Below are 25,856 nucleotides of genomic sequence, written 5' to 3'. Positions count from 1 at the left end.
CATTTCTAATGAAACCAAATAAGATTGGCCCAATAAATCGATCCGGATCCACATTTATCAAATTTTACCTTTTAGTACTCGAATATTACTTTTATGTATTAAAACCCAAAAACCGACCTCAAAATCCTCATGAACGGGAGCTCAACCACGCGATCACGACGACTGTGATATCATTGATGGCGGAACGTCACGGTGATCGGGATTCCGATGATACAGCACCAGCAGCGGCGGAGTGCAGACCGGTGTTCGTGGACACCAGCCTCGACTCCCATCTCGCTGTGATCTTATCTAACTCTGATACGGTTTCGGATTTCAAAAGTATTTTTTTGTTGCATTCTGTTTACACGTAATTATGTGAATTTTTGCATTGTCTCTGTTTGGTTAAACGGATTTTGTTGGTGCATTTTTTCTGATGCACGTAGTGTACGTGCTTATGAATGCTTGCACATAGTTACTTTGGAGTGATTATTATAATTCAGATGTCAAAAATTTGTGCATGGTTTTGGTTTTAATCTGATTGGAGATTGGAAGCTTGTGTTAAAAAAGTACTCGTTTAAGGATGGAATGTGGGAATGAATTCCTTAAATTTGAACAAAGTTAGACTCTTTAAGCTTAAAAGCCGATCAGAGTAGGATCTGTTAAGAAGGGAAAAAACTGAGAAAAATAGTGTTTTTCGAGTTATTTATTATGTATGTATGTAAGAAATGTTCTAAACATGCTTAGGAGACCATCCTTTGTCTTCTTCTTTCAAACTAATTTTCTTGTATACGGTTTGTTGCACAGAGAAGATAATGCGGGAGCACGTTTGTTGCTTTCCAAAAATGGGGGAGATTGAGATCCATTCTTTAAAGGTATATGTGGCTTTCTGGAGGTATATTTGTTGGGTGAACATCTCATTCTGATGATATTTGAAACTTGGGTAGGTAAAACGCAGGGGGAACTTTTATCGTCTGCCAGATCTCATGCTTGTTTGGAATGTGTTTCACGGAGTAAAAGGAAATTGGTTCTTGTCAATTGATGCTTCTGGGGTTCCACAGCATTATTTAGAACAAAAATCTTACAAGCCTGGAACAAGTAATGATGTGATGATGGAAACAAGGAGTATAGCTGAGGACCACTGCAGAGATTTGGTTTCGGATGCAAATGTAATATCAACCTTCCAAATGCCCTCGCCGGATGGTGGTACTGGACAGAACGCAACTTCAGAACTGAATTCTGGCCTAAAGCTTGAGAAATGTTCCGAGAAGAATACAGATTTTCCAAATAAATCAATGGAAAATTATGGAGAAACCAAGCCTCCTACCAAGAAGAAGAGTAAAACGAGGCACAATCAAGATAAGTTGGGAACTACGTTGGTAGAGGGAACTTCTTTGGGTGGTGAAGCAAAAAGGAATACGTCAGAAAGCACAGAGAAGTCTGAAATTCTCCCATTAAAGAGCGAACTGCCAGAAAACGTCATTGCTGTCAAACCCAAAAATACACTTGCCCAGAATGTTCTAACAAAAAATTTGAAGGGTGTTACTTTGGACACAAGTGCACAAGGAAAGAAGAGGAAAAGAAAGGCAAGAAAGGAGGAAATGCCTCAGAACAGAGCTGCCGACCCTGGGCTTTCTCCTCCAGAATATGATGAGAGAAATAGAAGCTTCTTGTCCAAAACAACAGATTTTCATGCAGATGTCCCATCTGAACCTTCTCAAGTGCCTCAGAGAAAACAATGCATATCTCTACCTTTAGAAGGAACGATTGGGACAACAGCCTTTCCTTTAAAAGGTTAGCAATCTAAACATGTGGAAGCACTGCTTTTCCTTCTAATTACCTTCTGTTGTTTTGATTCTGGTAAAGATTAGGGAGCGTTTATCTTTTCTGCTGACTATATTGCAATTTCAACAGGTACAGATATTCATGAACTTGACAATGATATGAATATGAAAGTTGATATTCTCACTCAATTTTCTCAGTCCAAAGTCAAAGGCGAAGCATCTTCCTTGAAGAATAAGTTACCTGTTATTAGTGGCACAGAAAAGGAAACCAATATGCCAGACATAGAGGAAGAACCAAGGGAATCATCTCTGAACCATGACCCAGTACGGAAACTGTCTGAAAATTTGAGAACTTCAGATCAGAGAGAAGCTGATATAAATATCAGGGAGTCCGTTCAACTAAATGATTTTCTAGTGACGAAAGGGGAGGTGGAACATAGCAATAGAAGAAAAACAAAGGCCAACAAATCTGGAGGTAAATTTTGTAATGGGAATGATGAAGAACATGCTAACAACGCTATGCAGTTGAATCCTACAGCTGTGCTAAATTTCGAAAGGAATACTCGAAAAGACCATGAGACTGAACGAGTTGATAGCATCTTCTCTACTGCAGAAACTGACCTGAATGTGAGAAGTAAAGAGGATAGAGACTTGTCTTTGAATCATCAGTCTGACATGAAACTGTATGAGGTCAATAATACCATCAAGGAACCAAATTCATCAGCTGTATTGATGGATGCCAATGATATAATGGGGGATGCGAAATCGAATAGCAATAAGAGAAAGAAAAAAGGGACCCAGAAGACTGCGGCAAAGATTCAGGATATGTCAGATAAGGAGCATGAAACAAAAATGAGAGAGAGCATTGGGCCCTATAAAATAACTGGGAAGGCTAAAGGAATCGAAGAAGAAAGAGAGTTGTATCCGAACCATGATACTGAAGTGATGTTGGACCCAAACGCTGATCCGGAACCCAAAATCTTTAATGGAAGTAGGAGGAAGAAGAGGGGGATCAAGAAGTCTGCTGATAAAAATCTGCACAGATCAGACAAGGAGGAAACAAGTAATAGCATGAGTAGCCCTTCTATTTTGCTTTGTCCATCAACTAATAATTTCTCACATAAAACTCACCAGGGAGAGAACATATTTCACGAAGGAAAAGACAACCAGATGATACTGTTGGATGGGTCTACTGTAGCCTATGGTAAAAGTATTCAGGATGCCAGTGGAAATCATGCAGACATTCTGGAATCGACTCAAACTGGTGGGTCACTGCAAACTCTGAAAGATATGGATTCCAGAAAGGGGAAGATGGAGACAGAGAACCAAAGTTCTGCTGGTAATTGCCACACAGATCTTCTGGCTGGAGAAAAAGAAAATCCGATAGAAAGTTTGAAGCCCCATCAGGCGGAGCAAAGTATTAAGAATATAGGGATAGAAGTTAAAAAGAAAAGAAAGAAGAGGCAGCCAGCAGGATCAGATGTCCAAGAAAATTTGCCAACCAAGGACAAAAAAGTTGGTGGTGATGAATTAGCTACTGAGGAAAAGTCAAATAATTTTATAACTTCTGAGCAGCAAGACAGACATGTTGTTTTATCCCAAGTTCCATCACACAGAGAAGGAGAAAAGCTAGACGAAATGCACGAGACTGCTGATAAAAATGAAAATAACAATGTAAAGAAAGCAACCAAGGCAAATGAAGAGATGAAAAGTGAGAAGGAAACCAAAAAGAATGGGGTACCTTCTGTAAGAAACTCAACAGAATTACGAAACTCACTGAAGCCATATGAAAACCAGGATAATGAAAATGAATCCTGTGTTAGGTGTGATAGTGGCAGGAAAGATGGAAGATCAGCCGTGAATTCTAATCAAAATGAACCTAGATCTTTTGAAGTCTCGGATAACGAGGTGAAAGATTCAAGCCCTAGTGCGATGAGGGGAATGAAGGCTCCTGAAAAACACGATGGAGTTCCTGCTGCATCTTGTTGCCAAAAAGAGAAGAATGTATCTTTGGCTCAATCAGTAGCGAAAAGGTCTGAGACATTTCCAGAAAATAAAGGAAGTAAAAGGTGGCAACAAGATCAGAATGTTATCAATAGAATTGCAGTGAGGACTCCACAAAAGGAGAGCTTGTTCACAAAATCAGGGGCCATTTTTCAGGATAACAGTGTCGAAAATTCTGCTGATGATTCAGATGCTGCTACCCACAGCTCATCAGATAGTTCATCTCTGTCAGGCTACTCAACAGGGGAAAGTGACTTGAGCCAGTACTCTGATACTTATGGTATGCAATAATCCAAGTTCAAATTTACTGCTTTTGATGTGTTAAACCTTTTGATCGGCGTTTTCACTCTGGTTTTAATGAACTAAACCTTTTCCTTTCTGGTAAACCTAATATATGAAGGTAGTAGGGCATAAAGCCCCCTTTTCGGCCTCAAGAAGTCCATCACACCTCATAAGAATATAAATATTCTCGGCATGTTTAATAAAAAGTATATAAGGGAAAATTATGCACAGCAGTTCGGGCAGGGGGTGGCCGGTGGGACAGGAGGGGAGAAGTTATGACTTGGGTAGAAATGGTCTCCTCCCACAGCTTTCAGAATTAACCAATATCGAGACTGACTTCCTTTTTTCACGAATGCTAAGTTTTTAATGATTTGCTGGGGAAAAGAAATTTTAGTTGAATAATATTTCCATGTCCTATTTTATCGCCATAGCATGTTCATCTGCTACATTTGTTCTACTTGAATATCTCATGAGAAACACTTGTCTTCCTTGGACGTAGGTGATGTGAGGTCGAAACTTGTTTAGATGATTATTTGTCCTAGTTTATTATTCTGCAAGTAATAGTTTTATCTTCCCTGTCGCAGGATCCAATAATGCAAAAGAAAGACACATGGGTGGAGAAAGCTTGTCAAAATTGGAGTAAGTCATCTAACCCAAACCTTTAAGAGTCCAACCTATTGGCACAACTGATCCCTTTGCCTACCCAGTTACTCATCCTTCGCCTTTCACATGACGAATTCATCATGTTAGAGGAACTTTAAGGTGCTATGGTAATAGTTGTGAAATATAATTACATCGTTTTCTATTTCTACATCCATGTTTTGCATAATAAGTGCTGGACTCCATTATGAATTATACTGATGAGAGATTGCATGCATCAGTTGTCTCTAGCATTGATCATGTGTTGTACTGTTAAGCTCCTTCGTGATTATAACTAGAAAATGGCTATTGCTCTAGCCTATCTGCCTCAAAGGATATGACGATGGATATGATTCTGAGAAGCTCTAAGAGGTTCAAGAAGGCAAAGCTTATAGCATCTCAGTATGAACAAGAGCAGATGGAATTTGTTCCTGATGGTCAGCTGACCCAGTGAGCATTGCTTCTTCTCTTGCTCAAGGACGTCTTCTCTTTCTCCACAGGGAACTGATTTTAAGTGGTAGTCCTCTCTGTACATCAATGTACATTATAATTTTCTATTAGCATTTTCTCCTCCTGAGTTTCTGAGCAACTGATTCAAAGCATCGGATGGTTAACTTATCAGTTTTGTTGAATGATTACGACAGTTTTATTGTTCTAAGAAGAAAATTTATCTCACTCGTGTTTTCTGTTTTACTTCTAAAAGTTCATTGTGACTTCTTATGAGCTTAAGCTTTATTCATACCTGAGTGCTCATTAAGGACAAATATGAAACTTTCATCTCCAGAACCTTAGTCCAAGCAATACATAGATCTCTGGGATGATCACTCAGATCCCTAGACAAAGTATGGATTAATCCCAAAAATATACCCAATTGTATATATTCCAATCAGGAGGTTATATATGGATCTAATGAGTATATTGCGTATCTAAAACAATTCAGATAAATACTACAATTATCATACCAAGAATTAATTAATCCTTTTGATATGTACTTGAACAGAAAATGCCGATTATGAAAAATGAGCAGCAGCCATCAGTCAAAAACTGTGCAAGAAAAAGTTTGATTAACAGATTGGTACAATTACATGCAAATATATGCACACAAATGACCTTATATACCCTTTTCTTCTCACTCTGATCTCATCCTGTTTATCTGGTTCAAAGCAGGCTGCAAAATATTGTACAGCACCCAGAGAATTGCTGGTGCTACTACAAACAGCAAAAGCTGCCCCCTGTTATCAGCTGCAGCCTCAGCCAAGTTGGCGATTTCTCCAGCAGAAGCCTCTGGCGGATGGAAGAAGCCCGACGCTGCGAGTCCGCTTAGCCCGAGCCCGATGATCACACCTTTAGAGCTCCTCATTCTGTTGATCTGATTAAGGGCTGGCTGCAGTATATTGTAAAGCACCCAAAGAACAGCAGGGACTAAAGGAATGAGAAGGGCTATGCCACGGTTGTCTCCATCAGCTATTTCTGCTAGTTGCTGGGCGGCGAGGGCAGGGTTGGCGGTGGAGAGAGTGGAGAAGATGGCACCGGCAATAGCAGTCCCGGTGATAGCGACAGCGTTGTGTGGAGGGTTTGAGTTGGTGGAGAGGCCCTTTGGTAAGTTGTGCATGGAGAGGAGAGAAGTCTGTCTTGTGGGCTTGGAAGTGTTGATGTTTTTGGTGTTCGCACTGAAGCATTTGGCGTTGAGAATAGCCATTGATGTAGCCATAGCAGCTGCCATTTGTGTGCTTGTTTCTCTTGCGTTTTTTCTTGATGATGATCAAGACCAAGTGCTCAGTGCTGAGAAAGTTTTGCAGTATTGTGGAGTTTGGAAATGGAATATAGGAAATAGGGGGGAAACATGAGATCCAATGGGAGAGCGGATTCCGGATTGTTCTCTTATCCAGAGGGTGTGATTGGTGGGATATAGACCTCATATTACATACCCCACCTTGCTTTTCTTATCACAAAGTATTTCTCATCTTTGTTCGGAGCTCATGTTTTCTTCTTGGTGATGAATGATGGCTATTTCTTTAATCCTGAGCCCAGAAATGCAGTCCCATTCCGAGATTTCTTGCAGGCCTTCTGGCCCATATTGAGAAATTTGGGACTGTGTAGGGATCTTTCCTTGGCCCATGTAAACAAAAAACGCAAATATTAAGATTTACTTGGTGGGATAGATAGCTTGTCGTACAAGTGAAGCATGTTAATTCAGAGGGGAATCTTTAATGTTTTCAACGTCTAACAATTAAAATATGCATATACTTCTCGTTAGCACCATATGTATGCCAGTATCACCGTTTCACACCCATGTATTCTATTCTCAATACAAAGAAAAGCAAAAAGTAAGCATGGAAATTAAGTACTTTGAAACCATTCATATGTTAAACATGCCTCTTTTCTCACATTGAACATCACAAGTATAACATACAATTGATATAAGGTTCTAATTAACACATTTTTAAATTCTCATTTTAAGAAGTGTATTACTGATGAAAATTTAGATTTTTCGATTTTCACTTCTACTAAAATTAAATACCTTAACTTAGAGTATGTATGCGTACATAATAATTCAATTTGTTGCTACATATTTATTCAAGTCCATAGTTAAATAGATACAATATTTGAAATTAATTCAGAAATAAGTAAGTTTATGAAGACCAAATATTATTGGGTTTCTTGAATAGTTATGATTGCTTCTACTCAGTTTAATTGCTTGACAAAACAACATCCAAATTCCAAGGTAACAAGCTTGGGGATTTTAATTAAGTCTGACCAATTTGAAGCCCACCCCACCCCACCCTATGTCCGGCATCAGAACATGCAAATTGAGTGCAAATGATATTAACCAGAGCATAGGACTTTCATTCCTGCCGTGACTTGCAAGAATTCTGCTCCAAATTCAATATTTTTTCTTTTCTTTTTTTTGATAAAATTATTACGAAATAAAAGAGAATACACTAAGGGATAATTACAACAGACTCTCTTGAAATTTGTTATAATTATAAATACTTGCTCGTTGTTTAAAAAATTACAAAAATATTTCATTTGGAATAACGGTCATTTAATAAATACTTTCTACAATGGGTTGTCACAAAAAGTATTTGTTAAACGACCGCTAATTTTTAATGAAATATTTATAATTTTTTAAATAATAAAAAAAATATTTATAATTATGATAAATATTAAGAAAACTCGTTATAAATTAAAGGGTAAGGTTTACTTGGTGATGAGGTGGACCACCACCAGACAAACTGAAAATAACAACTAAGCATTCATCTCTAGTATTATATTATCACGTCACGTTGCTTTTTACAACCTTGTGACACATTAATTGCTTAAATTGTTAGAACATTGATATTTTCCTTTTCTCGGCAAATGTCACGCCATGTATATATGGCAATATCATCATCATATATAAGAATGTGAGAAAGGCATATTGTGTGATGTTGTGTTCTACATGCAATAAGCGCTAAATAACATAAACATGTTTGAAATTTTGGTTACAAAATTTAATAAATGTATCAATAAATATTTATTTTAGACTAATTGTTTATAGTGAGCTTTGCATTCGACAGATTTAGAGATAATTCTTGCATTCAATAACCTGATGAGAGCTCAGGACTTGACAGAATTCCTAATTATTTCTTGTTTTACACCTGCAAGATTATATATAAGAGGTTTTTGCGATAACTTTTGTTCGTACGGTGGAAACACGTCGGAAAAAAATTGCAAGATAAGCATTAACACTAAAAGTTGGGAGTGTTGAAACAAAAATAAAAAGTGAAAAAAGTTTGGAGTTTGGGTAAACAACTTATTGATTACAATTTTAACAATAAATTGCAAAGTTGTAAAATAAGTTGCTTATAACCCTTGACTTAAATCAACTTAATTTAAACAGTTTAAAGATATTAATTGTAAATCAAAAAACACAATTTTAATAACAAACTGATAAGGGTTTATTTAAGTATTTGCAAACACCCTCATAGACCGTATATGATAAAGAGCAACAAAAAAGTTTTACAGCCACAAATTAAATTAAAATGAAATAAACACACACATATATATATATATATATGTAATTGCTGATATAGTAACTTGAATTGAACAAGTAGTAGTTCACAAATTTACCAGCAGCATATATATTATTTTGGCTTTATGAATTAGAAGATGGCCCATTTTTGGATGAAGGTTGAGGTGCCCAAATTGTTTGTATTTGTGTTTGATGGACATTGTTACAATTACATATTAAATTGGGGGAAAAGCTCTCAATAATGGATGGTGAAATTGACTCAATCCACTTGTCCCTTGTCACATAAATTAATAAAATAAGGAGGAGGAGTACAAAAGTGGGGAGATTAGGGCTATGGATAGGCACTACCTTCATTGTTTATTTTCCTCTTAATTAATAGATTAATATTGTGCCAAGATTAAAAATACATTAATCAATTTAGTTGATTTAATTAAGCTCCCTCTTAGGGATGCACCAACTTTGTTTGTTCTACTGCTGACACCATTATTCTCTTCATTATGTTAACAAAAAATTAAATTATGACACTCTCTACTGCATACTCTAAATTCCGAATTAAATAAAAATTGATTAATCTCAAAACGTTAACATTATATAAAATTTGAATAAGTTGTTCCAATCTTGAAAAACCATACTTATGTATTTGTTGTAATTCTTATTTCAGATGATATTAATATATTTTTATCATATTTTCTAATTATTATATCAAATAATCTAATAAATTGAATAATTATAAGTAAAATCCTAGTTTTTTTTGTGGTAATTAAGGAGAAAGGGAGTTCCTTTTTGGATTAAAAGTATCTTAGGAATTGAGTATTATGGTTTTTTAGAACCAAGAAATTGATTTAAATTTAATAGTCACATCTTATTGGGCACAGCTTTGAGACCTCTTTCTTTTTTCTATTTACCAAAGTTTTAAATATATACTTTGCTACTAATTATTAAATATATTTAAGCTTTCACTATTATCAATATGGAGATGGATTACACGCAAGCATGAAATTTGACAGTCACATAATATATATTACTTACTTTTTCTTTTCTCATTATTACTCCATAAGCCCTCTCTTTTATTTTTAAAATTCTATTAACTTATTTCATATATAAAAGATTTATGATAGAGATATTTAAAATTATTTATATATGAGCTTTACAATAAACTATTAGTTAATATTGATGAAATTGCAGTGTTTGTAAATTGAAAGACTTCTTTTCGTACAAGACTTCTTACTCAAAATGAAATTGTAAGATTCATGAAATCAAATCCAATAATATATCGTATAACAGATCTAAATATATATTATCCCTACAGAATTAGATAGAAGTCATTTAAATAAAAAGTAAAAAGAAAAATAGAGAGATTATATTATATCATCATCGAAGATATATTTATTTATCATAATTAATTTTGTTCTTTATTAAGGGAAATGTTATTGGTTTTATGTATAAAATACATGTCTAGGATTCCCACTGTCTCCATTTTCATTCATCTTTTATGAAAAGTAAATAAAAGAAAATGCTTTTTATGTATTGATTAGGAATTACATTTGATGAAATGAGCATTTGAGGCTTGGACTATGAAACTTCCCCAAGATTTTACCCAAATGGTAAATTTGATGCAACAAAAATGAAGAGGTAAATTCCTTGAATTTGGTGGTTCCACTTCCCCATAATCTTGGATTAGATTCACTCCCTTCCCTTATCTACTATACCACCCCACATCAAATTCACCATGTGATCTGGCTGCAATTTCAAGGTTAAAAAAGAAATACTATTACTCTCAATGTAGAAAAAAAAAAGTATATATTTTATTTGCATTATTTATTTTTTAAAATTGTATTAGTTAAAAATAATATTTATATTACACTGACTTGATATGATTTGTATTATTTAATGATTCAGCATTATTGAATAATGTGAAATTTTGGCAAAGATTTTTTCACACAGTAGAACGTGTGAGTGTGTGAGTGTAAGCAGAAGCCACACAGCAAAATAAGCCGACACCTCATCTCTTTCTGTTCCCTTCAAATTACATTCCATCCGATAGAGAAAATAAAGGCTTCTATATAACATCTCACATATTCACACACATACTATCTCATTCAGAGCAAAACTCTTTTTCCTCTCCTCTCTCTCTCTCTCTTTCTCTACCTCTCTACACAAAAGAATTTTTTTTTTTTTTTCCTGTACAAACATCCCATCAAGAGAACCAGTTTTTCTAACCCCTATAATAATCATCATCGTCTAAAAATCAAACCAAAAGTAATCATCTGAAAAATCCCCTGATCAGATTGAAAACCCAGTTCAAGAATCTCCCTTTTTTTATCAGAATCACGACTGTTTTTGGCGAATTTCTCATAGCAGATGTCGCATGGGTTTTGAGGAATCTTGGCCCAGTTTTGCATGTAAACTTTTGTTTCTGAAATTTTTGTTACTTGATCTGTTTTTGTATCGGAATGTGCAGAATCAAGACTGTCCCTTGTGTTCTTATGCTCTGTTTTTTTAACAGTGGTTGTAAAATTTCACTTGATCTTCAGTGTGGATTGAAGAATTGTACTTGACTTATTGATAACTAAAGATCCTTAAACATGTGGGATGCTAAAGATTGGATTTTTTTCTGGTCAATTTCCGTGTAAAATTGTTTGATTCTGGTGATCACTGTTGTGGAGTTTTATCAACCATCAGTTCCAATTCACTAGGCTTGTTTCGGCATAACAGACTTCTGGGATTTCTTGATGATGCGTGTTTATGAAATTTTCCTTTTAGATGAGAAAAATTCATTTTTGTGGGTTTCTTCTGATGGGGAATATCCTTGGTGCAAGGTTCGGTATGCTTCATTAAACAGTATTCTTTATTTTACCGCATACGTATAATCTACGCGTGCTCCTTGCTGGTGGAGGTATAGTTGCTGAATGTGTTTGCTTGTTTGATACAATTTGATCTTATGCTTTCATTTGGGTTGTGCTTGTCTTTCTCAAACTTGATATGGTTAGATCAAAATTTACCTTTTTTCTAATCTCATCGTTTGATCATCCACTCTGTTTACTGTGATTTTGCAGTATTTTTTAGTGGTTTTTGCTTATGACTTCTAAAGGAGTTATAGTTGCTAAACCATGTTTTGGATCTCCAGAATTACTTAACTTCAGAGATTAAATAGCCAATGCTGATGGCATAGCATCTCTGACTTCTGAAGAAGTGCAATTCTCTGCACAATGCCGTTCTGTGTTTGATGCTTCGTGTTTTATTCCCAAAATGTGTATTGATAATTGTCCCCTATATACTTGCAGGCTTGATAACATATTTCTGATCAACGACTAATTTAAAGGTACTGAATGGCATGCCATCTTTTAACATGGTTTCTAGTCAAATTGAGGTTGAATAAACAATGACATTGCATTGTGATGAGAGACAGGGGAACGTAATATTCACGTGTTCTTGTGGTTTTTCAGTAAATCAAATCTTCACTTCTGCAAAGTCAGGGCACTGCAGAGTTGAAGCGGTGCCCATGGATGCCACAACTAGTGGAGCGTCGAGTGTTCAATACCACAACATTGCCGAGCAGACAATTGCTTCACTTGTCCCCCCTCCTGTAACACATCAGAGGCAACAGCGTCATTGCTTTGGAAATGCAACTCCAGGGGAGTTCCCATTGTCTGCCAACCCATCCATTGTTCTCCATTTCCTTACTGGTTGCAATCTGGACCCTCAAGATCTTGCAAAACTTGAGGCAAGTGTGCTTTATCTTTCCATTTTCACAGCTGAGCTCTTAATTGATATTAGAATTGATGATGCTGCTGATTGAATCATTATGTTCTTTTGCAGGCAACTTGTTCCTTCTTTAGGCAGCCTGCGCACTTCGCCCCCGACTATGAGCTCTCTCTGGCAGAGCTTGCTGCTCTTGATATGTGCCAGAAGAGAGCCATATTTAAACCAATGACAATAGAACAACGAGAAGATTTGAAGCAAAGGTGTGGGGGATCTTGGAAACTAGTTTTGAGGTTCTTGTTGGCTGGAGAAGCATGTTCTAGGAGGGAGAAGTCGCAGGCAATAGCTGGTCCTGGTCACAGTATTGCTGTGACTTCTAAAGGAGCTGTGTATTCATTTGGTTCTAACAGTTCTGGACAGCTCGGACATGGAACTACAGATGAGGAGTCTCGCCCTCGCGTAATTAGGTCTGCTGAATTTGTTATTAGTCCAGTAGACCTAATATTGCAAAAGGAGAAACTGTTATAGATGGTTGGCTCAATAGCGAATTAATTGGACTTGTTTTTTGGTGCAGAGCTTTGCAAGGAATTCGTATTATTCATGCAGCGGCTGGGGCTGGCCGCACAATGCTAATTAGTGATGCCGGACTGGTTTATGCATTTGGAAAGGATTCTTTTGGGGAAGCCGAATATGGGGCTCAAGGAAATAAATTAGTTACTACCCCTCAGATAGTTGAATCTTTGAAAGATATCTTTGTCGTGCAAGCTGCTATTGGAAATTTCTTTACAGCTGTATTATCAAGAGAAGGCATGATTTATACATTTTCCTGGGGAAATGAAAGCAAACTTGGCCACCAAACAGAGCCAACTGATCTCGAGCCCCGTCCATTGTTGGGGGCTCTTGAAAATATACCAGTCATTCAAATTGCAGCTGGATACTGCTATCTTCTTGCTTTGGCCTGTCAACCTGGCGGCATGTAAGCTCCCCCCGTCACTTCTTTATATCAATGCATCATTTAAATATTGTACATGTAATCCAAGTTTGGTCGAAGCATGAAACCACAGACTTGGTGTGCTATTTACAATCGTCATCTCTCAACAATGCAAGCTTTCTAGGGATTCTTTTATAGAATGAATGTTCAAGTAATCTTTCTTGATTTCTTGCCTTCATTTATTTTCCTGATATTTTTCTTCCACTGACATATCAGGTCGGTGTACTCTGTCGGTTGTGGACTGGGAGGAAAGCTTGGGCATGGTACTAGGACTGACGAGAAGCAGCCAAGATTAATCGAACAGTTCCGCACTTTGAATCTTCAGCCCGTAGTAGTTGCAGCTGGTGCTTGGCATGCTGCAGTGGTTGGTAAAGACGGAAGAGTTTGCACATGGGGATGGGGACGGTACGGATGTTTGGGTCATGGGAATGAAGATTGTGAATCAGTCCCTAAGGTGGTTGAAGCACTGAGCAACGTTAAAGCTGTTCATGTTGCTACAGGAGACTACACGACCTTCGTCGTTTCAGATGATGGCGATGTTTATTCGTTCGGGTGTGGAGAATCATCTAGTCTTGGACATAACACTGCCGCTGCTGATGAGCAGGTCTCGTTTCGTACTCTGGATTAATCTTTTTTCAAGTAAAAACTTTCTTGAATTCCATAATTACATCCTCTCAGTATAGTTTGCTTTCAGTATCTAACTTGTGATCCCTTTCCAGGGAAATAGGCACACTAACGTTCTAAGCCCAGAGCTTGTAACATCACTAAAGCAAGTGAACGAAAGGGTTGTACAGATAAGCCTGACAAACTCCATATACTGGAATGCTCATACTTTTGCACTCACCGATTCTGATAAACTATATGCATTTGGCGCCGGTGACAAAGGGCAGCTCGGTGTTGAACTCGTCGCAAACCAAACCGAGAGGGCTAATCCTGAACGGGTCGATATCGATCTGAGTTAAAATGAAGCTCATGCCTTTGCTGCACATGCATGGTTAATCTATTATTAACAGTATTATCATACATTGGCGTTCCATGTTTATATTTCCATGTTTATTGCTCTGGTGTAAATAGAAACAGTGGTTGTGAATAAGGGTAGGATGTAGGAGCTGCAGAATTAACCTCTTAGAAATTCGTTAGCTCTTTGCCTGAACCAGTAAATAGCTGGAAAAAGACATTGTCAAGCTTGGTTTCTATTAACTTATTTACATTGGTGGAAGTGCTGTTAACCATTTCAACTTTAATGGTTTGATCATCATTCTAGACCCCGTCTTATTTGAAGTTTGTGGCTTGGACTTTATCATACTGTTCTTGATATTTTTGCCTTTTAATTAGATCCCGATAATTATTCATTATTTTCAAGTTAAACCCATCAATTATACCTACCTTCTAACATATGAACCTATTACTATATCTAACTATAAGTTTATCTTACAAGCGCTTATGTTTAAGGCCAATAAAGTTTTAGTGCAAAACATAAATAAAAAAGAAACATAATCATGCGCTAAGAATTGGGATATGCCATTTTGGTTATGATGAGTGGTACGACCTTACATATATGTGGATTGTTTATCATTGAACTCTGGCTAAGCCTCATCCGAAGAGAATCTTGGCATATATATTTTCATATATACATCATGTAACCATGCTACAAATAATATTGTTAAGGTCAGAAAGACTAAAAAAAGAGAAATGCTTTTTAACTAATATTTGCTTAAAGTAAACAAATTTTACCAATTTGTCTTGTACCTACTTTGATTCTATAGGTTGAGCAGATAAAAAGCTAAAACTTGTGACCGCCTGCACCTTTATGAATGAGTTAAAACGCAATTTGCAAATACCCCCAACCACCCAAGTAGTACAAACAGGGTCCCCAGATGGGTCCTTAAAGCGACACCTATTACATACTGCATTGCCAACGGGTGTAATAATTAAGAGAACCCAGTGTAGGAGCAGCATGTAGAAACGGGGCCCACCCCCCCCTTAGAGGTCGACCCCAAATAGTCCAATGGGCCTCAACATCAACAAACTTTTAAAAAAATTAAATTAACAACAAAGGCCAAGCTCAAGAGTCATTAGAATGCATAATCCATTTCCAAATAACAAATGGGGAGCAAGAGACCATCAATCCATCGACCATAGAACACAAATAAAGGAATTACAAAAGCGATCACCCAAATATAGGATGGACTCAATTTTCCAGAGTAAACCAATTCAGCAAACTACATATTGTTTGCACAAAATTAGACAGCAAAACCTGTTCATCAAGTACCTGATGAAAATGATCAATAATCAGATGGTGAGATGACATCGTCAATTTTTAGAATCATCTTAACAACTTGAGTTGCAAGCAGAATCTGCTGCTGCTTCCCGATCAAGGTCTCGAAAACGTTCTGCTCACGCATGTCATTTGTGCCAACGTCATTGCAGTCAATACCACAGCAGCTGTTGTTCTCCTGTAGAGAAAAATCATACTATCACTTCTGAATGAAATGAATGGGAAGTAGAAAGTGAGATTAGGCGAAGACTGGATTCAAGCCTTTTCAACAATAAAATGAAAGAGGAAAGAAAAACGGAAGAGCAGGAGCAACAGGGTAAGAATACCTTAATTTGCTGGGATTTGACAGCAGATAAAGTTTCTATAGGCTGGAGGCCGCTATTTTCCGCCAGTGCCATGGGGATTGCATCTAACGCATCTGCAAATCCTCTAATTGCATACTACCAACAGAAAAGTGCACAGGTTTAGCTCAAAGTGTTGAAAGCAATAGGTACAAGAGGAAATGTCGGTTTCTCACCTGCTCAACTCCAGGGTACTTATCAGCAGCTGCTTCCACAGCAATTGAGCAAGAAATTTCAGCTGATCCACCGCCATATACAATGGAATTGTTGCGAATGAGATTCCGAGCAACACATAAAGCATCATGGATGCTGCGTTTTGTTTCCTCTATCATCATCTTGTTACCTAAAGCATAGGCAAAAAGGAAGACCCCATGTCAAACTTTTTGACTCAATTTATTCCTAAGGTTTGAATTGAACAAGATAATGAAACTGTGAAGAAAATGAGTCATATCCCCATGCTTGCTTGAACATTGGCAGATAAAATTGTACTGACAGAAAGAGTTGCTGGGAAATTGAAAACTGCACATGAGACACCGATGCCACATGCGTTAAACCACAGCAATAGCAAGCACAGCAGAAACTGTCACATTCAATCTACCCAAAACTTTTTGGAAATGAAACGAGGAAGGGATTGAGGATGCATGGGGACAAATGTGAAGCCATTAAACTTCTGATGTAAGGATTAACATTGAATTATTAACAAATGTAATGTCGGTCAAGTAGTAATGATTGCGCCAAAAATCAATGAGATAATAAAAGCAGAACAAGAAGTGGAACAGAACGTTGACCTACCACCACGTATGAATATGGTTACAGCCCTTGAGTTTGCACAGTGCTCAATATATATCATTCGATCTTTAGTGGTGCCAAAAGCTTTTTCTCGAACCAAACCAGCCTGCCATGTATAAGAAAATTTTATGGTGGTGCATATGAGTTATACAACAGTCACAATGATATGATATGCAGTGGCTAGCCCCCAAAAAAGGAAAATGAGAAGCACCCGATTGCATAAATTTACACAAAGGAAGATAGGTAATAGCTAGATAATAGGTTATGCAACTTACCCTGCCGAGTTTCTCTGGTGTCAACTCCTGAAATCTTGGAACAATTCTCCCACCTAAAACCCAAGTAAACAATACACCAGTAAGAATAGACGAATCAATGTATAATCATAAACCATCAGGATTGACACAAACCTGTGGCTATGGCTATCAGCTCTAGTTCCACACCACCGACCCACCGGACAGCAGGCAAATTTCTATTCATTAATAAGTGGTTTGCCTCATCATCAAAACCCCATTGACAGATAACCAATGTAGCCCCAACATCCTGCAATCCAGTGAGGCATGTGAGTACACCAAGGGCATTAATCTCAGAAAATGTCAAGCATAAAGCTAAACATAAGCACAATCACAATAACAGTGGTCTAGCATATAAATTTTCAGAAGAATATGCTCCAAAATTAAATTATAAACCCCTTCACAAGATGATTAAAATAGAAGAGAGAGAGAGAGAGAATATATAAGTCTGTCAAAGCTGATAACCACCTTATATATTTTCCAGATATATCAAGCATAACATTGGAAGGGAGAAGATTCAGATCAATCTCCATTCCCCAGACCTAACAGGAGCACCAAACCCTTGTTAGACAAAAAGTTGTCGAACATGAGCTCCCCCTCTTGGCTCAATTTTAACACATTTCACCAAAAGCATCAGCTTATTCAAAAAGATTACCTTGCATTTTTGAACCATATCATCGAAGTACTTCTGCTCCTGTTGACGCAATGTCTGGAATTTTTCCACAGTATCAATATCAACCTTATGTTTAGTCTTGGGCTTTGGAGGCTCAAAGGGGCAAGTCAAAATGGCAATTTTTGCATCCTCGATTTGTTTTGGCATCTGTGGATGACTCATATCTTTGTCAACAACAATCCCAAAAATTAGTTCGGTATCCTCCAGCTTTCCCCCTACTTTTCCCTCTACTTTTATTAAGTCTAGATTAACATCCTTCCTCTCTAAATCTGCAACAGCAAGCACTGCTTTAACCGCAATCTCTGCCAAACTGCGTTTGCATCTGTTCACACTGCAAAGCGAAGTTGATGATATTAAAACAATTAGGAAACAGAAGCACAAGATAATTGCAAGCCCAAATGAATTCCGACTCAATCTACTCAACCCCTCCTCAGAAAAATGAGGATATTAAGCCAAATGAAGCAAAACCATAAGAAATGTTATAGTCAAAGATATTTCCCATACTGAGCTTTCAACAGAAAAGGAAGGTACATAACAAAATTGCCTCTGGATCTGGAGAGTTCATAGTGAAACTCAAATTATGTTATATACATTTTTACAGATCAAATCACAAGAATGGCATAAGAATTCAGAAAATACAAACGTGAAATGAATCACTTCCCAATTCAGCAGATAATGAGAAAAAACAATCATTTATGAAAATAAACTATCAAGTTCTTTACAGCTAAGAATGAAGCCAAAATACGATGCACTCTAGGAGCCCCCGAAACCCAGAAAATAAGTTAACAGCTTCAGATTACTGTTATGATCCACAAATGGACTTGCATTCAACAGATGTAAAGACGTTCTAAATTCCAGATATATAGATTTTGTTTTTCAAAAGTAGGATCTAGGCTGGTTTAAATTCTAGAGACATAGATAGTCCTTTGTTAGACTACGCAACCAAATCAAATGTAGAAAACATGTTGTATTAGAATGTGGAATAAAACCAAGACGTCCACATTTCAAACTCTCACATAATATTTTAGAAGAATCCAACCATAAAATCACAAGGAGCTCAAAGACGCATGGTCCAAAATAAGAAAGAACACTCACATCTTGGAGGATAAAGTAGTCATACAAGTCTGGACCAATGGCTCAATATTTGTAGCACTGAATTCGAATTTATGGGATATACGCTCCAAATGTTCAAAAGCAATTCTTGAAGCCACTTCATATCCTTCTGCAATCCGGATAGGATGAATTCCACGTTCCAATAGTTTCTCAGCTTGTTCTAGAAGTGCACCTGCCATGACAACAACTCCAGTTGTTCCATCACCAATTTCATAGTCTTGACTCCGTGACAATTCAACCATGAGCTTAGCAATCTGATTGTCAACATCCATCTGCTCCAAGATTGTTGCACCATCATTCGCTGAAAAACCAAAAAAGTAAGAAATAAAGTACTATTCATATATAACATGGCACCCTTTGAAGATAAAGTTCTCTCAAAAAATTCAATGTGACTCATATTAAGCATTTGTGTGCCTCATCCATGTTATACAGAAGCGGAAAACATCCCTTGCTCTCAAATTATGCACCAAAGAGAAGATAACAAAAGACGAAAACAACCTTTAAGCTTATTGGCAGGACAGTAACCTTGCCTCGCTGACCCAAGTATGAACAAGTATTTCAAAGGAATCTAGTAAACATATAAGCACAGATGTTTTCCTTTTCTCCCCCAAAACAAACTCCCATGACTTTTGCATTTCCAGTGCTACAGAGATCTATTTCTATGGACTGTATGGAATGTAAAAGCTGCGGAATACCTCTCAACAGTAAGCCTTCAACTTGGCATTAGGCTTCACTACTATCAGCTACTTACTACTTCTACATGAAACCAAGATTAGTCTTCTCTTTATATATTTCAGCTAATAGAAGTAAGTGGCAGCCCGGAACAACTAAACACAGAATTTCCAGCAAGGAGATTATAATTCTCCCCCTATTGATCCTCATTCTGCATTTTGCTCCCAGAACACTACGAGAAGCATAATAATTTCAGAACTAAACCAAACCCTTCAATCCATTAAACATTAACCAACTCAAAAGCCCACAACTAAAGCAAAGCCTCAAGGGATTCAACCAGAGCACAACCATGAAAGCACAAAAATTGGTAAAGTGCAAAGCTTACTTATGGTGACATCGCCGTCGGGGCTCTGAAGCATCTTATCCATGCCTTTGGGTCCTAAAGAGGTTCGAAGGATGCGAGCCACCGCTTTCCCGGAGGCAATATTCGCCTTCTGCGCATCGAGTCCACGCAGTCTGGTTTTCTGCTCCTGCTCCTTCAGTATAATGAACGGCCGACCAAATTCATCGAACGCCAACGCCATTCTCTCTGGTCGAGGTAAAACAAGATCGGATCTTTATACGGCTCCGACTGGAAAATGGAAATAAAGAGTGGAGGAAGGGAGAGTGATGGGAGCTTTCAGGAAGATTTGAGGGGGGAGAGAGAGAGAGAGAGATTTTAACCTAGCAGTGGCAGTCTCGTAATTATGTACCAGTCTTGACGTCGTTTACTCGAGCAATCGATTTATATGCTCCCGCTTCTTTTTCTTTTTCTCAGCATTCAGGTATTGTCACTCCCCCGGTGTCATCAAATGCAGTATCCTACAATTTGAACTAAAATCGCGTAACCTTCACCTATCGTATGTTTTATTGTAAAAGCAAACATTTCATCTGGGCCCAGTTTAACCTAGACTTCTGGTTAATGGACCCGAGCGTGGCCAGTGTTGTTAGGACTCTTATTGGGCCGAGACCTTGTACCCTTTCTTTCTTTCCTTTTTTTTTTGTGAGATAGAAGCTTTATTTACATTATTACATCAAAATTTTGAATTAATTGAGCAATTGGATAATCCATTGTTTCAATCAATCAATATAACTAAAAATTATGAAACATCAAATTATAATAAACTCACAAGATAAATAACCACACGTCCCGAGGAACTCCAAACCCATGACTTCAAACTGTCATAGACATCAATCTTCCACCCCTTTGCGGAAGTCATTCACTAAATGATAGCATCAGATTTTCACCATAAAATTAAAAGTTAAAAGGATAATGACAATGTTTTACATATAATATCAAAAACCATTCACTTCTCATTGCTTCTATATCATCTAGCACACGACATTCAAACAAAGAGAAGAAAGACACATCAGGTCCCATAAGAGATAACAGAGCAAAAGCTATGCAACTGATTCATGTCTGGACTTAGGACCAAACATCAACTAAACAATTCATTATGAATGCAGAACTTCTGTATCGCTGCCCAAAACTGAAATCCTAATAGAATAGAGCACACAAGGAATGGATCTTAACAAGAAATAAAACTAAGCTGTCAACTCATATTCACAGTTATCATCAGATTCTGACTCACAGATGAACACTACATTATGGGGCCACACTATAGGCATCTGAAAGAAAAGGATGATTAATGAAAAGTTGAACATCAATCAAGTGAAGAAGAATACATTAACAACCACAGCTAAATACTAACATCTTGATATAGTACAATTCATGAATACAACTTACAACCAGAACATTGCATGTGTTACACTCTACCAATGAAAATGTCGATTTACAAAACATAGCTGAGATACACGGAAAAATTGACAATTTTACACCATATACCTGGATTAAATTACAGTTAACCGAAAACAGAATCAGAGCCTAATTTCTAATTGGGTGCGCGATGATTTACATGAGAGAGAGAGAGAACATACTCAGAAGAATTTTAGCTTACAATTAAATATGTAGCATCAGGAAACTGCAAACCCTTCATTACAAACATGCACAATGTCTCCAAGATTACAGCTTATAAGTTCTGCAACCCTAATTACATCACCATCATGCACGACCAACACTTGGTCGGAAGACTTGTACAATAATTACAAGATCAGAGATAACATTAACATGTGAAATTGTTACAAGTGAGGAACCTATTACATGGAAAATACAACAAACAGCTAATATATACTACTGTGTAGTGGATATTCCACTCAAAAGTATTCTTTGAGAATTAAGGTTACTTTTCATATAATTCCTTCCAGGAGCATCGTTCAAAGACTGGTACATGCATGAGGAACACAAAGCAATTGAAAATATGACTAAGGCTTCTTTGCTCGCTACATTGTTTTATGCATTTCAGGATATCCAAGAAAGCACCAATTAATGGTTCTCTGCTCCTGAGTATGATAATTAAAGAAAAAAAATCCCCACGTCAATATTAAGCAGATCATCCAGAGAAGCCATATGAAATTATAATTAGCACATACAATGACAAAAGAGAGGCCATGGTACCCAAAAGAGCATTTCACCATAACAACTCTAGCACTAAACCTTTGCAATGATTAATTAGGACAGCTAACCTACTGAACAACCCATAAACAGTCCTATTTAATGGACTTTTCAACCCCTATCCATGAATTCAAGAAAGAACAATATATTTTACTGTAACATACAGCATGACATAACTTCAGGCACATCAAAGTTTCATTCAATAATATCTAAACTCAAAAGACCTTCAGTGAGTTGCAAGTATCCTAAGTTAGCACTTGGCATGTGATGAAAGTAATACTTCCAGGACAGCTTTCCCTATCACTTATAGCAACAAAATAGACGAGTCTTCTGAATATAAATACATGAAATCAAGAAGAGTGAGAAACAGTTACAAAACAAGGGCCACACCAACACGACTGGACAAAGCGCCAACACAGATTGCAGGGAGGATTCAGTTCCATCTTTTTTTATTTACTTGCTTATTTCAAGAGTTTGGGGGGAAGCTCCAGAATGAGCCAGGACAAAAGCAACTTGCACAAATTTTACATATCATAGCTGTTTAAAAGGTTAGAAACAAGAACCATAAAGCTATAACACAATATTACGCACAGCACATAACTTCATATCTCAGATCAAAGATAGTTAGCAGCTGCAATAAGAGAAAGCTTCACTGCTAAGCAAATCCACAATATATACTACATAAGGTACTGAAGTTTATCACAGAAATATATAGTCTTGCATCAAATAATGTTTGATATGCAAACTTGAGGGAAAGCCAAAGACTGTTCTTCCTGGTAACATCTAGTAAACAATACTTACTTCTTCGAAGTCAGAGGCCACATAGCATGTGAGCCAACATATACAAGACAGAGTTGGCGATCCTTCAGATGATTAAGATCGATAATGCAAATCAGTGAAGGGGACTTTTGGATCCGTACAAGACTCGTTCTGATCACATCACTCAGATGGCATGCGTTTCCTTTTCCCATAATCAGCATCCCTAGATCGAGACCTGTGATCATCTCCAGGCACTGCACGTGATCTGCTACGGGATCTTGAAGATTGTCCTCTATCCCAATCATCATCATAACCCAAGTCACGATCTTTATGGCGATAGTCCCGGTGGCGATCCTTCTCTTCCCTGTATTTGTGGTCCCTATCATACCTGTCCCCATCATGATCTCTCTCTTCCCGATGCCTCTTCTCAGGGTTACTGGACCAATCACGCTCAGAGTTCCTCTCCTTTTCCCGAGAAGCAGCACTGGACCTTACGCCTTTTTCATGACTTGCCTCTCCATAGCCGTATTCAGAAGCATTATCTTCACCACCATAACTAGACTCTCTGGTTCCCCTGCCATGTTCTTCCCCTCCCCATCCACCCAGGTTCATGTCAGGCCACATACCAGAATGAGGACCATCCATCCCTGTCGTCCCCATCATACCCATTCCATTTGGAGCCATTCCTCGACTAAAGAAAGCAGGGTTGACATGAGGAGCCACTCCAGGAAGGCCCATTGAATTAACAGCTGGATATGGAGGAAGCATCCCTGGGAAAGCAGGACCAGAGAAACCAGCATAACCACCCCCTCGACCCATAAATGCTAGGTCAAAACCAGGACCCATCATGCCCTGAGGATGCATCATCCCAGGAGGTCCGCCAAAACCAGGGCCAGCAAGGCCAGCTTGTCCATAGGCTCCTCCACCAGCACCAGGTGCATTTCCAATCATATTCTTGTTCCCCATTCCTCCTCTACCTCTTACAGGTCCAGGACCTGGACCCTTGTTAGGAACTTGGTTCCCTCCTCTTCCCCACCCACCTCGTCCAAAATTCCTTCCTGTATCTCCACTAGGATAATTCGTCCCATTGCCTCTTCCTGCTCCATCATTAATGAGGTTCCTCCCCTGCTGCTGGGATTGACCCTGGGTTTGGGTCTTGTTCATGTAAGAAGAACCCATCTGTTTTATGGTTTGTGGAGTGGCAAATGCCACCACACAAGCTCGCCCATTAAATAGATGACCATGCATACCTTCCTTGCATGCAGCTGCAGCAGCGGGATCATAAAATTCAACTTGGCAATAGCCTTTGGATTTACCACTAGCCCTTTCATCAAAAAATTTGATCTCCTTAACTTTCCCATATTGAATGAGCACACTCTCAAGCTCAGCATCGGTTGTCCACCAATGCAACTCTCCTACAAAGAGCATAGTATTTCCATTTTCTACAGCTGGCCTTATCAGGTATTCATCATCTACTGGACGATTTATATTGACATTTGCACTTGAATTCATCATAGTGGTAGGAATCTGGGGACCACCTTTTGAGCTGCCCATGTTAGGGTTAGGTGATGGTGCAGGCTCACCAACAATTTTTTCTGGCTTGTTCATCCGGTCTGCAGCAGTCTTTTGGGGCATGGACACTGATCCTTGATATCCCAAATGCCCTGGCTGAGAATTATGTACCATTTCAGGGAGCCTTCCCCTTTGAGAAGCATCCACAGTTTGTGCAGGACCTCCTGCAGCTGGGAAAGCAGTCTTCTGCTCAGGAAATTGGACTCCAGTAGGAAGATAATTCCCTTCACTAGTAACTCTCGCATTGGTGACCTCTTGTGGGGCTATTGCTTCTGCTCTAATGCCAGGAACATTACTTTTCGAACCTTGGAATCCACCATTCCCCACACCTGAAGGCATTTGTGCTTCAGACCGCTGCATCTGCAGGAAACCCTCTCCAACATTAACATCATTATAGAGGTCATCATATTCATCCTCTTCACCAATCATTTCCTCCTCCGCAAGTGCGGGAATAGCTCCACCTTGATGATATTGCATCTTTTGACTTCCTGCATATTCCTCATCTCCATAATCTAATTGCTCACCAGTCACCGGATCCATTCAAGCAAGCTGAAGAAATGTATGATTGTCCGCCTGATATAGCATGAAAATTAACAATGAAAAGTAGATTTTAGTAGTAAATGTACATGGAAAAAGCATTTATCTTCATATCTTTAAACAGGATCATATATTTCTCATGAGGAAAAAGGAAAGCAAAATTTAGATGTTCTAAAGATCTCCATTCAGAGTAAGCTCTATTTCTGAATCAAACTAACATTGTTATCTAAACATCAAAGCTCATGCAAAAATAAAGTCCAAACGAGCCATAATATATGCCCATGACATAAATATCACACAAATAGGAAAATATCCAACAACTAAATACAATTCTAAAAGCACGGAAATATTCAACCATAACACCGAGATTGCAAACTCATCAACATAAATTTAAATAGAGAAAGCAAGCAGAACATCAAGAATACAGAGCATGCTACAAAAGAAACACAGAAAAAGGGACTAACAGTAAAAAATAGCTACTACCAAGTTCCAAACCGCAACATTCAACACAAAGCAACCAACTACGAAATTAAACTATAAGCAACTCCAAAAATAAACTACGCATAAAATCAAAGACCCAACTCCGCAAATTAAAATTACTGACACATCCATGCGATAACAACAACTTTTTTCAATTTTCCTACTGAAATTCGATTACTTCATGAAACGATGTCAGAGGAAACGATAAAATGCCTGATTGTGGACGAATGTATGACGATCGGAGGCGGCGTCCCCGTAGCTGAAGTCAAAAGTCAGGACAGGCGAGAGCTGAATTCCTCCCCGGTCTTCTCTATCCAGCAGCTCTTTGTTACTTTATTTGCCCTAGCTTTTCTTAGCTTGTTTTTTCCGGTTTTCAGATTTTTACTCTTTTTTCTGTGAATCTAATCG

The 25,856-nt window shown here is 37.9% G+C and overlaps 5 protein-coding genes across 7 annotated transcripts; 2 read left to right on the top strand and 3 right to left on the bottom strand.

Moving 5' to 3' along the window:
- Positions 1–115: 115 nt before the first annotated feature.
- LOC105156668 (uncharacterized) lies at positions 116–6,453 on the top strand. Its single transcript, XM_011072872.3, has 6 exons — positions 116–318; positions 784–851; positions 924–1,770; positions 1,891–4,044; positions 4,631–4,685; positions 5,004–6,453. Exons 1-6 carry the CDS (start codon positions 177–179, stop codon positions 5,137–5,139), a joined length of 3,402 nt encoding a protein of 1,133 aa, XP_011071174.2. The 5' UTR covers positions 116–176; the 3' UTR covers positions 5,140–6,453.
- LOC105156667 (photosystem II reaction center proteins PsbY, chloroplastic) lies at positions 5,731–6,556 on the bottom strand. The gene has a single exon (XM_011072871.3). It carries the CDS (start codon positions 6,406–6,408, stop codon positions 5,815–5,817), a length of 594 nt encoding a protein of 197 aa, XP_011071173.1. The 5' UTR covers positions 6,409–6,556; the 3' UTR covers positions 5,731–5,814.
- A 4,224-nt stretch (positions 6,557–10,780) lies between these two features.
- On the top strand, positions 10,781–14,612 carry LOC105156666 (Regulator of chromosome condensation (RCC1) family protein). Its single transcript, XM_011072870.3, has 7 exons — positions 10,781–11,102; positions 11,985–12,022; positions 12,147–12,424; positions 12,520–12,869; positions 12,977–13,378; positions 13,610–13,997; positions 14,113–14,612. The coding sequence occupies exons 3-7, from the start codon at positions 12,203–12,205 to the stop codon at positions 14,353–14,355; spliced, it is 1,605 nt and encodes a 534-aa protein (XP_011071172.1). The 5' UTR covers positions 10,781–11,102; positions 11,985–12,022; positions 12,147–12,202; the 3' UTR covers positions 14,356–14,612.
- Positions 14,613–15,465: 853 nt separating this feature from the next.
- Positions 15,466–20,322, bottom strand: LOC105156665 (T-complex protein 1 subunit epsilon). The gene is made up of 9 exons (XM_011072868.3): positions 19,935–20,322; positions 18,860–19,178; positions 17,747–18,095; positions 17,209–17,341; positions 17,077–17,129; positions 16,805–16,907; positions 16,189–16,355; positions 15,998–16,111; positions 15,466–15,849 (listed from the first exon to the last, which is right to left on the bottom strand). Exons 1-9 carry the CDS (start codon positions 20,131–20,133, stop codon positions 15,679–15,681), a joined length of 1,608 nt encoding a protein of 535 aa, XP_011071170.1. The 5' UTR covers positions 20,134–20,322; the 3' UTR covers positions 15,466–15,678.
- A 1,235-nt stretch (positions 20,323–21,557) lies between these two features.
- LOC105156664 (RNA-binding (RRM/RBD/RNP motifs) family protein) lies at positions 21,558–25,856 on the bottom strand. 3 transcript variants are annotated; one of them, XR_847368.2, is made up of 3 exons: positions 25,662–25,855; positions 22,902–25,004; positions 21,558–21,988 (listed from the first exon to the last, which is right to left on the bottom strand). XR_847368.2 is itself a non-coding variant. In XM_088877436.1 (2 exons), the coding sequence occupies exon 2, from the start codon at positions 24,969–24,971 to the stop codon at positions 23,040–23,042; it is 1,932 nt and encodes a 643-aa protein (XP_088733562.1). In that variant the 5' UTR covers positions 24,972–25,004; positions 25,627–25,856; the 3' UTR covers positions 22,684–23,039. The 3 variants fall into 3 exon arrangements, 2 of the variants coding, with proteins under 2 accessions (XP_088733562.1, XP_011071167.1); XM_088877436.1 differs by lacking the exon at positions 21,558–21,988 and having other exon boundaries at positions 22,684–25,004; positions 25,627–25,856; XM_011072865.2 differs by lacking the exon at positions 21,558–21,988 and having other exon boundaries at positions 22,684–25,004.

This window comes from Sesamum indicum, linkage group LG2 (genome assembly GCF_026168435.1).
Source record: "Sesamum indicum cultivar Baizhima isolate 11 linkage group LG2, ASM2616843v1, whole genome shotgun sequence".
NCBI lineage: Eukaryota > Viridiplantae > Streptophyta > Magnoliopsida > Lamiales > Pedaliaceae > Sesamum > Sesamum indicum.
The sequence above is the reverse complement of the archived record's forward strand: the minus strand, read 5'-3'. Positions and strand labels throughout refer to the sequence as shown.

Excerpts from the sequence above, each read along its gene's own strand:
- LOC105156668 (XM_011072872.3), top strand. The coding sequence starts at position 177 with ATGGCGGAACGTCACGGTGATCGGGATTCCGATGATACAGCACCAGCA. Across the intron at positions 319-783 it reads TACGGTTTCGGATTTCAAAA|AGAAGATAATGCGGGAGCAC; the intron begins GTATTTTTTTGT and ends TTTGTTGCACAG. Across the intron at positions 4,045-4,630 it reads CCAGTACTCTGATACTTATG|GATCCAATAATGCAAAAGAA; the intron begins GTATGCAATAAT and ends TCCCTGTCGCAG.
- LOC105156667 (XM_011072871.3), bottom strand. The coding sequence starts at position 6,408 with ATGGCAGCTGCTATGGCTACATCAATGGCTATTCTCAACGCCAAATGC.
- LOC105156666 (XM_011072870.3), top strand. The coding sequence starts at position 12,203 with ATGGATGCCACAACTAGTGGAGCGTCGAGTGTTCAATACCACAACATT. Across the intron at positions 13,379-13,609 it reads GCCTGTCAACCTGGCGGCAT|GTCGGTGTACTCTGTCGGTT; the intron begins GTAAGCTCCCCC and ends CTGACATATCAG. Across the intron at positions 13,998-14,112 it reads CTGCCGCTGCTGATGAGCAG|GGAAATAGGCACACTAACGT; the intron begins GTCTCGTTTCGT and ends ATCCCTTTCCAG.
- LOC105156664 (XM_088877436.1), bottom strand. The coding sequence starts at position 24,971 with ATGGATCCGGTGACTGGTGAGCAATTAGATTATGGAGATGAGGAATAT.
- LOC105156665 (XM_011072868.3), bottom strand. The coding sequence starts at position 20,133 with ATGGCGTTGGCGTTCGATGAATTTGGTCGGCCGTTCATTATACTGAAG. Across the intron at positions 17,342-17,746 it reads ATATGGTTCAAAAATGCAAG|GATGTTGGGGCTACATTGGT; the intron begins GTAATCTTTTTG and ends ACTGGATTGCAG. Across the intron at positions 16,908-17,076 it reads CACCAGAGAAACTCGGCAGG|GCTGGTTTGGTTCGAGAAAA; the intron begins GTAAGTTGCATA and ends TATACATGGCAG.